Source organism: Microtus ochrogaster, chromosome 6 (genome assembly GCF_000317375.1).
Source record: "Microtus ochrogaster isolate Prairie Vole_2 chromosome 6, MicOch1.0, whole genome shotgun sequence".
Lineage (NCBI taxonomy): Eukaryota > Metazoa > Chordata > Mammalia > Rodentia > Cricetidae > Microtus > Microtus ochrogaster.
In genome coordinates this window covers 77,404,154-77,414,659 of record NC_022013.1, presented here as the reverse complement: position 1 = coordinate 77,414,659, position 10,506 = coordinate 77,404,154, and the positions used below count along the sequence as shown (strand labels likewise).

Sequence of the window (10,506 nt, the reverse complement as noted above, 5' to 3'; positions counted from 1 at the left end):
CAATGCCCTCTTCTGGCCTACATACATGCACAAGTACATACACTCACAAACACAGTAATAGAGACAAGGGCTCAGAGTGGCTCAGGAGTTACAAGCACTTGCTGTTGCAGAGGACCCAAGTTCAATTCCCAGCACTCTCTTCAAGGGGCTCAGAACTGCCTATCACTCCAGCTTCAGGGCATCCAACACCCTCTTCAGGCTTCCATGGGCAGCTTCTCACATATATACACAAATATAAGTAATGAATAGAGCTGGCATGTAATGGTGCACGCCTTTAATCCCAGAGGAAGGCAGATCTCTGTGAGTTCAAAGCCAGCCTGGTCTACAGAGTGAGTTCCGGACAACCAAAGCTACACAGAAAAACTCTGTCTCAACTCCCTCCCAAAAAATAATAAATCCCCAAACATTCTTATATTAAGAAAAATCTCAAATAAGCAATTTTGGGATTTTTATTTGTTTGTTTTTGGAGACTGGTTTTCTCTGTAGCTTTGGAGCCTGTCCTGTCTCTTCCTCCTGAATGCTGGGATCAAAGGTGTGCGCCATCACTGCCCAGCCTAAATAAGCAACTTAATGCTGCCCCTCAAGGAACCAGAAAAATAATCAAATCCATGGTCTCGGGGGATGGCTCAGCAATTAAGAGCACTTGTTGGCCTTGCAGAGGATAAATTTGACTTCCAGCATCCACATGGGGGAGGGGGCAGACAACCATCTGTAACTCCAGCTCAGAGGATCCAACACCCCCTTCCAGGTTTCTCAGGCACCCACATACATGTGCACTTCCTCACAGACACACGTATATTCACATAAATAAAAATAAAACTTTACATTGATGAAACTATGAACTTCTTTTTAAAAAAATTAAAAGAACAAAATCCAAAGTTAGGAAAAGAGTCAACAGAGATCAGAGAACATGTAAATAGAGACCAAGGGAAAAGCACAGGGCTGGGGATGTCACTGGTCACTCAGGAGGTGCAGCAGGAAGATGGGGAGCTAAGGCCACCCTCCCCACATAACAAGGACAGCCTGAGATACATCAGACATTGTCTCAAAAAACATGAAAATAGTAAAATACATGCGATCCAGCAATACACCGATGTGACCAGAGAAGACAAAACCAGGGTGTATGTATCTGCTGCAGGTTGGGTCACAGACACCAAGAACTGGAAGCAATCTCAAGGTCCAGGGCTGGGAAGATGGCTCAGTCAATCAAGCAGGTGGGTCTAAGCCCAATCCTTAGGACTGTAAATGTAAAAAGGCCACGTCTGGTGGGTCATGCTTACAATCGCAGAGCCGGAGACACCCACACAGTGAGCTCCAGGCCACGGTGAGACAGGAGTGGCTTGGATCTGCAGTAGCCCAGCAGACCCAACTGTGGCAAGCCAAGTCTGAAAGGTCAGAAATTTAGAAATGATCACACAAGGCTTATCCTGAGAGGTTGGAAAGGGTGAGGCCAGCGAGGGAAACTGGGCCACAGACTGTTTGGTCACTCTCCTCTGAGTAGATCATTACAAGATAACAATCTAGAAGTTCACTGACCATCTCACAGTTCCCCCGCTCCTGGAGTAAACGCCAATCAGAAGAGAACCACAGAGAAGACAATCCATATAACTAATGCAGATAAACCAAGATCTCAGTCAGGGTAGGACTAAAAATTACTGCCAACCTCAGAGAGTTCAAGGCCAGCCTGGGCTACACAAGGCTTTATCTAAACTGGAAGTCTGAATCTTCATTCGTGATGTGGATGGACCTGAGAACAGACACAGGCCCGGAAAGGCCAACGTCACTCACACGGACTCTGCAACAGCTGACCTCAGCAGAGGAGAGAGAACAGTGGGTGCCAGAAAGAGGGAGGGGAGCACGTGAGAGGTGCGCCCACAAGTTCTCAGACACAGCAGACAGGAGCGGTGTTTCCCGGGGTCCTCCTGCACAGCACGGACTTCCGGTCAGGATTGGTGTGCTGCATATTTCAAGATAACAAGGGGTTGTCGTCAGTGCCCTTACCACAAGTGATAAATGTACGAGACAACGCGCTAATCGCCATGGTGAGTCATCACAGACTGTACCTGTGAACCGCCCCACAGTGAACCTCACAAATACGGACAAGCCAGACCAGCAAGATGGCTTCGTGAGCAAAGACGCTTGCAAGCCCAACAGCCCGAGTTCGATTCTTGGTGCCTACACAGTGGAAGATCCAACTCCCAGAAGTCCTCTGACTTCCACAATGCTCACCCCTCACCCTCTCTCATAAATGTTAAAAAAAAAAATAAGGCACCAGGTGAATTAGGGGTCAGCGTGCTCCACGCAGCCGGAGCTTGCAGTCCTCACCTATGAAATGAGGACACCACCTTTTGGAGTTCTTGTGAGAAGTCAATGTGGTGTGGGGTGAAAGAGCAGTGGGAAACAGCAGCCACTTTGCCTCCTTCCTTGGAGTGAGCGGTAAGCAGAATCGTAGGACTTCCTCTCCCCAGACAGAGGAACCAAAAGAACAGAACTCACCTCCCCTGCACCCACCCAAGAAGCTGGAACCAAGCAGGGGCTCCATCCACTGACCTCACTCAGCCACCCCACCCGAGGAGCTGGAACCAGGCAAGGCTCCCTCCGTCCACTCACCCACACTGACCAGCCAAGGCTAAGGAGAACAGCTGTGCCTGCCCTCACCAGGTTTCACTGGTGCCGTCGGTGACAAAGGAACAAACCTCCTCCGCAGCAGCAACACTGCAGGGAGCAGGAGTCAGAGGACAGGGGCAGTATGGGAGGAAGGGACGTGATCCTGTCAGCAGGGAGCCGAGCAATGATCAGGCATTAACCAGGAGAGGAAGGGTCTCCTGGCAAACCTGAGCACAACCACAGAAGCCCGTGTCTCTGACCTCCACGCACACGCCATGCTTCACGCCCAAACATACATGCCCCCCAACAATAAGTAAATTTTAAAGGGGGTGACTGAAGAGGTGGCTCAGTGGATAAGAGCACTTGGTCGCCCTTCCCAGCATCCACCTCAACTCCAGCTCCAGGGACTTTGATGCCCTCCTCTAGTCCCCACGGGCATGTTCACAGGCATGTGGCATACACTCACACAGACACACACATAAATAAAAACAAGCCTTTTATAAAGATGGCTGAGAATTTCAGAAAGAAGACTGTAACAGCAAAGGTGGCCTCTGCTGGGCAGGTGGGCTTTAGGACACACAGGCCTCCGTTAAGGAAGGCTACGGATGGAAGAGAGGGAGTTAGGCCAAGGAGACTGTGAAACAGGCCAAGCCTGGGTGAGCTCCCCCACCAGCTAGCACAACGGAGAGCCCTGCAGGGAGCCCTTCTCCTCCAAGGTCTCTGAGATGTGATCAGGACATCAGTCTTGGAGAAGGGCTGGCCTGGCCTCAGGAACTAGTTCAAACCCAATCTCAAAAATGCAGACCTTGAACAGGCACAGCCTCCCATCCGGAGGCTGATTAAATATGTAGAACTGGAGCAGACCTTGAGACGTAGCACTGGGTACAAGAGAAGGGAGAGGAGGCTGCCATTGCCATCGCTGGCAAGGCGCCTGGACTGGGCCTCCAGCAGCGGCCCGTAGCAGCAGCACACAGCCCACGGTCCAGCACCCTAGACCCACTTACCGGACAGGACCCCTGGACCTTGGACTTGGACTGGCTCCTTGTCTCGCTCGTCTGCCTGCTCCGAGTTATCAACAACCTGGTCCAACTCCTCGCTGAGCTAAAGGAGAAGGAAGGGAAAACGCAGCTCAGCTGGGGCAGCCTTGCCTTTTCGAGGCCAAAAAGCAGAAGCTGTCATCCACATAATTGTCACACATGCACAAAGACCACATGACACAGGATGTGTGAGACCGATGTCTCTGTGTTCTCTCACAGCCCGAGGCTGGCTCCCTCCGAGCTGTGAGGGAGACAAGTTCCCAGCCTGTCTCCTAGCTTCTGGTGACAGCCAGCAACCCCTGGCATTCTCTGCTTGTAGCTGAGCCTGGCGTTTAACCACAGCCCCCATCTTCACATGGCCCGTGCAGCGCGAGCACCCCTGAGGGCATCTTCAAGGACACTCACCAGGCTAGATTTGGGGAATACACCCGAGTGAGCATCTCCATTTACAAACAAGACAAGTACAGGCATCACACATCTCCTGGGAAACGCCCACCCACAGCCACAGCGCCAGTCAATGAAGGAGTCGCGCCACTCGGGTCTAGTTCCAAAGCCCCGTGGTCCTAACCACTTCCCGGAGGAAGAGGAAATGTGGCTGGCTTAGAGTCTGCTCAGGGAGAGATGAGAACAGCAAAGCTGGTGCCAGAGCCATGTGGAGGCACTGAAGCCCACAAATGTGGGTGCAAACGGCAGAACACAGGAAGGAGGCCCAGGTAACAAGCATTGATTGGCAGCCGGGTACCAGGCAACCACTACCTCATCAGTGTTCCCACCTGACCCATCAGAGGCGAGCGATCTTGGCACTGAGATAGAGATTACAGTAAGTGCCCTCTCGCTTTAGGAAGGAGGCAGATGAAGTCAGTTTGGAAAGATTCCATCCAACTGGGAGGAGGAATAGCTTCCCAGGCTCATGGTTTTATCAAGTAAAGTTACAGTGTACCTTTTCCCCCCTCTGAGACAAGGTCTCATGTAACCCAGGCTGGCTTCAAACTCCCCACACTGGAGAATGACCCTGAATTTCTACTCTTCTGCGTCCACCGACTAAGTGCTAGGATTAAGCACTCCAAGCTGCACCAACTCAGCTACGAACATCCCCAGTCCTCAGGGAGCTTTCTAATCCATCCCAGATGATTTAGGGGGAAAAGTCTCAAGAGAGATAGTGGTCCCCGGAAGACTGGAACTCCTCAGGAGCCAAGCCTGGCCGCAACACTCCCTCCCCTTAATACCAGCCTGACACACAGCAGCCTTTGCCTGTCCCGACATTCTCAGAATGCCCCATCCTGGAGCGCCAGAACCTCTCCTCAGCAGACACCCAGAGTCAGGTCCACTCTCAAAACAATCCAGGCAAGAAAGACGCGGGCCAATCTCTAGGCAGTCTTCCTGGAAGTTCAAAACACACCTGAAGATGGTAAAGTGAGGGGACCCTTCTAGAGCCTTCTACTCATTGGGCATGACTCCAGTGAACACGAGATTCCACCTGTGGCCTTGCTCTGCAAACAGGGCAGCAGCCTGGACTTCAATAAATTATCTTAGAAGCCTTGCTAAGTAAGGAGATACAGGCCATGTGTGGCTGAGCAGCGATCCTAGGAAACCAAGACACCCCCCCCCCAACTCCCCAGAAACAGGAGTTGATAACATCCTGTTATTCACTCGGGGTCACTAACTCAACCGGGCGCTGAGTTTTGCACTCTGCCAACTCGTGTGGAGACCGTGAGCCTCCGTGGGTGGAAATGGTTACAAAGACCAGCTGCTGGGCTGTGGAAACCTGCTGAGAAGCTTGGGCTGCTCGGGTTGGATAAGGTCTAACGGTGTGGGGCGGTTGCACCGCCTTGAGCAAACCTGGAGAGTGGTGGCAGACGGCCTAGGATGATGCGCAGCGGGGAGACACCCAGGGCAGGGCCGGGGCAGTCCCAAGTCAGAGAAACACAGGGACACGGAGCGAGCGCGGCTCTACTACGGGAAGCCCGAGGCTCGGGCGACAGACAAAGAGCTGCAGGGCTCGTGGGGCCGTGGAGGCGGCGGGGAGCCGCGAAGGAGCGGCCGGCTACGCGCTTTTCCCACAGCCCGAGGCCAAAGTCCCGGTCGTCTCGCGTGCGGGGACCACGCAGCGGCTCCACCTGCTGCAGAGCCCGCACGCCTGCCACGGAGTGCCAATCATCCACCTGCGCGGGGGTCGCGATGCCCTGCCCGCCCCCCCAACCCCCCGCGCGCCCGCCTGGCTCGCACCTCCTGGTAGGATGTGGAGAGGTCCTGTCGGATCATGGCACTAAACCCGCGGCGGCTCACCCGGGACCGCAACGCAGCGGAGGCGCGCGCTCCGAGATGTGCCCGTTCCTCTAAGCCAGACCCGCTCGCGTCTACGGCAGGAGACCAGGCGTGGCGGCGCTCGGCGCATGCGCGCCTCCAGCTGCCGCCGGGTCCGCGCGGGCGACACTGGGAGATGTAGTTCCGTGTGCCGGGGAGAGGCTACGAGAAAAATCAGTGGGGCTCTACCTCCTGCCAGAAAGGCAAGCACAAGTCATACACTTCCTCTCTTTGTCAGGCAGAGGAACCGAGTGCCTGAGTGCAGCGTGGCACGGGGTCCAGGTCAGCTGGGTCGGAGTGCACAGTAACGGGAAGAGGAAACTTGGCCTTGTGGTTTAAAATGGGAATAAATGTCCAGAGAGCCCTGTATTACCAAGTTCTCCGTGCACTTATGTCACGATCCTTCCAGGCATCCTGCAATGGGAACGTTCTTGTTACAGATTATAAAATTGAGGTACTGGGGATACCTTGTATCAGAAAGGATAGGGAGGGAGTGGTGATCAAGACGTTATTGCATCTGGGACAGGACTAAAATTCCGAAGGGAGGGGAGGGGAGAGACAATCTCTCACCTTGTAGATCAAGCTGGCTTCGAATTCATAGGCAGTGTCTCAGCTTCCCAAGTCCTAGGGTTATACCTTTCTCCTTTATATCGTCTTTAAACTTTTAAAAAATGATTTATGTATTTATTGTGTGTGTGTGTGTGTGTGTGTGTGTGTGTGTGTGTGTGCCTCCTGTGTGCAGGTGCCCAGGGAGGTCAGAGAGGGGCATCACACACATGCCAGCCTCCTATGTATGCTGGGAACCAAACCCAGGTCCTCTTCAGCCGGCTCCTTGATTCTCAAGTTGCACACTTGGAAGTCGGACTTTGCCCCTCACCCACGATTTTTGCCATGTTCCGAGCCCTCCTTTGTCTACCATTGTGGCCAACAGCGTAGTTTCACAGTACCTTGTAAGAGACACCCACATACCTGTTCAACCCTGAGCCACAAGCTCTAAATGGGGGGATGGAATGTTTGCGCTGTAACTGGGAGGACTTGAGAACCACATCTTCTTCTTCTCACTGCCTAAAGCCACTCAGCTGTGAAGCAGAGGCTGCTTATTAAATCTCAGCGAGCATTGCTCTGTGCCCCCTGTAGCTTGGCAGCCCCGCCCCCAACCTACTCATGGCATTTGACTTCTTCCCCTCTCAGTGGCAAGCATAGCGGCACCAACCACACGGGAGAATCCTGGATCTCCGTAGGTTCTCTTTGGAAGGTCTTGTATCTATAGCAGCGGCAGCCAGTAGTGCCCCAGACTAGCGAGAGCCGTAGCAAGTGGCGCCCTCTAGTGTTACAGCTCCCACCCAAGCCTCCGATAACAGGATCCTTAGCTATAGGGTCCTGTTACACATACCTGTAGCTCTTACATACACCTAGGTACCAGGACTCTACGCTCTACAATGTTACAGCTCTTATTAGACACAGTAAGGCAGGGATCCCCAGCCTTGGCAGCAGCCCGTATTCCAACTCCTGAGCCATCTAACTTTTACACCCAGGCTTTTTCCCTCTCACTTCTGTATCTTACTTTCACACTTACTAGGTGGCTGGCCGATTGCTTATCCCTAGTGTACCCTCCTCCTCCGTTTATCCTCTCTAGCTGCCAGCCCCGCCTATCCTTGATCCTGCCTTGCTATTGGCCATTCAGCGCTTTATTAGACCATCAGGTGTTTTAGACAGGCAAAGAGTCACAGCTTCACAGAGTTAAACAAATACAGCATAAACAAAAACAACACATCTTTACATCCTTAAACAATGTTCCAGAGCATAAACAAATGTAACACACCTTAAAATAATACTCTACAACAGGGTGGTACCAATCACAGAAAACTTCACATGCAAATGAGGGTTTGCATTTTCACCAATCACGCATCACCCTGCTAGGCCACCAGATGAGTGCCCTTCATCTGGCCTAAGTAGAAATGTTTGTCGGTTACCTAGAGCTCCACAGGCTTGTGATGACAAGTAGTTTGTGATGGCCTGGGAAGCAACCCTGGCTGAGGTTGCACCTTCAAGAGCCAAAGCAATGGGTTGCAATAGCTGGATAGATTTCTAAGGCTCCTGTGGCATGTTCAGAATAGCTGGCGCTGCCGTAAGGTAGTCTAACTGGCGGTCTTTCTGCCTAGGACAGCCAGGACAGCCCATCCAGGTCTGGTTATGGCATTCCTCACCCCATCCCATAAATGCCTTTGCTTTATGTATATACACCAGAAATGACCATCAGAAGGAATAGTTAAGAATTCAGCAGATCTTTGATAAAAGCTTAACCATCCTCAACACCTGCCTGTACCAGGGAAGGGTGGGTTTCTTTTGTTTATCTTACGTCACCCTCCCTGCCCTAGGTCCTCTGCTCTTACGTCTATTAAATGAACCAGTTTATACACAATGCACACTTGATCATAGCCAAAAGCCTGAGAAGCAGCTCTAGACAGTGTGTATAGCACCTAACACAGTGTAGGGGCTCAGCAAATATTGGTTAAGTTTATCAATAGAATACTGGCTCAGCCATCTCTCTTAAGAAGAGCTGACAGCACTCGTTGGTTTTTATATCAATTTGACACAAGCTGGAGTCATTTTGGAGGAGGGAACTTCAGGAGGGAATACCTGGCCCCACCGGATGGGCCTGTGGACAAATCTGTGTTTCATCTTCTTGATTGAAGAGGGGCGTAGGAGGGCCCAGCTCATGTGGGCACTGCTGCCCTGTTCTGGTGGTCCTGGTTTCTCTAGGAAAGCAGGTTGATCAAGCCATGAGGAGCAAGCAGCTCTCCTCCATGGCCTCTGTGTCAGCTCCTGTCCAGACTTCCCTAGACGGTGGATTTAGAAGCTGCAAAGTCAAATAAACCTTTTCCTTCCCAAGTTACCTTTGGTCATATTTTACGACAGCAATAGAAACCTAAGTAAGACATCCACGAAAATGCAAGCAACTAATGACATTTCTTACTGTATCAATAAAGGGTAGCTGACGGAATGTGTCACACAAGGGTTTTACAGCTGAAAGAAACCAGGTAAATTTACCCCAGCCAGACTGGACAAAGACTCGTTTGAAGTTAATACTGGCTAATGCAAGAGTCAACCCAGTTTAACAAACACAATGCGCCATGCCCACACTGGATCCAGAAGTGACTGAGACACCCAGCACTCCTGTCCCTGTGGATCTGTGTGCAAGTGCAGAGGGACCATAAAATGGGAATTTCAGCCCTTGGTGTCCCCAAGGCCTCTTCTCCCACCCTCCTGAGCAGTCAGGCTTCATGAGTGTGACTTCTGCTTTGTCAAACCAGGTGCCTGTTTCCTCGTGTCTCTTCCTGTTTGTTTGATGTACCATTGGTATGCATGTGTGAGGTGGTAGGTGGTGTGTGTACTTGCCACGGTGCGTCCACGGATGTCAGAAGACAACCCCTTAGGGTCTGCTTGCTCCTTCCACCGTGATCCCAGGACTGGACTCAGTAGTAAGGCTGTCAAGGCAATGAGCATACCACTGAGCCATCTCACCATCCCTAATGCTTCTTACCCTTGTTCTCTCTGCAGCACTGCACCCCAAACTCCTTTCCTGAGGGCACACTTTTCCCCTGCCTTGGAGGACCCCTTGATGCTACCGTCTTTATTACCAGCCTTGTGCTCTGGCTCCTCCTCCTGGCTCCACAAAGTGACCATCTTCAAAACTAGCTTCTCCATCTCCATTCCTCTGGTTCCCTAAGGGCCAGGGAAGTGGCCATCCCTGTCTCATGGCATCAATTATTCTCTCCATCCTAGAGCCTTGTAATAAATTTATGTCCCCACGAAATGCTCAGAAGTGCCTCAGAATGTGACTTTGTAGGAAACAGGATCACTGGAGAGTTAATCAGACATACGTAGAATGGGATGGGCCCTGTCCAATAGGACCTGTGTCCTGATGAGAAGATGGAAGGTCTTATTCACGGTCCTATTGCTGCGATACAACGCCATAAGCAAGGCCACTTATAAAAGGAAGAAGTTAATTTGCTTTTCATTTCAGAGGTTAGAGCCCACGATGGTGGAGCGAGGCTCGCATATTGCTTGATCTGCAACCATGAGACAGAGAGAAAGCTCTAAGAATTCCATAAATCTTTTGAAACCTCAACGCCACCCCAGTGACACACCTTTCCTCCAACAAGGTCACACTTCCTAATCCTTTCCAAACAGTTCCAACAACTAGGGACAAAGCATTCAAGTATATGTGCCTATGGGAGGCATCCTCACTGAAACCACCACACACTGTGAGGGGCACAGCCCAGGGAGCCAAAGTTGCTCCAGTCACTCACATGGTGGCTGCAGGTCTCCACTCCATCCCTGGGCCATGTGCCCCGGTACAGCTCTGAACCCAGCCCAAGAGAAAAACCACAAACTTAAGATACGAATTTTTTTTGTAACTTGATTGCATAGTTCCTAAACATGAATGCTGTGGATGACATCATCATGTTATAAGGCCAAAAGACTAAGCATACCTGTAAATCATCAGTCTGTGGTCCTCCAGCACAGCGGGTCTGTGCTCCTCCATCAGTCTGTG

General features: G+C 51.5%; 1 protein-coding gene across 1 annotated transcript in view; it reads right to left on the bottom strand.

The window, feature by feature from the left end:
• Positions 1-6,024, bottom strand: part of Tmem206 (transmembrane protein 206) — a 24,922-nt gene extending 18,898 nt beyond the window's left edge. Inside the window, exons 1-2 of the mRNA XM_005348881.3 lie at positions 5,871-6,024; positions 3,612-3,708 (exon numbers count right to left, since the gene is read on the bottom strand). Of these exons, the coding sequence (XP_005348938.1) occupies positions 3,612-3,708; positions 5,871-5,906 (133 nt within the window). The 5' untranslated portion in view covers positions 5,907-6,024. The remainder of the gene's footprint in view (positions 1-3,611; positions 3,709-5,870) is intronic.
• Positions 6,025-10,506: the final 4,482 nt, after the last annotated feature.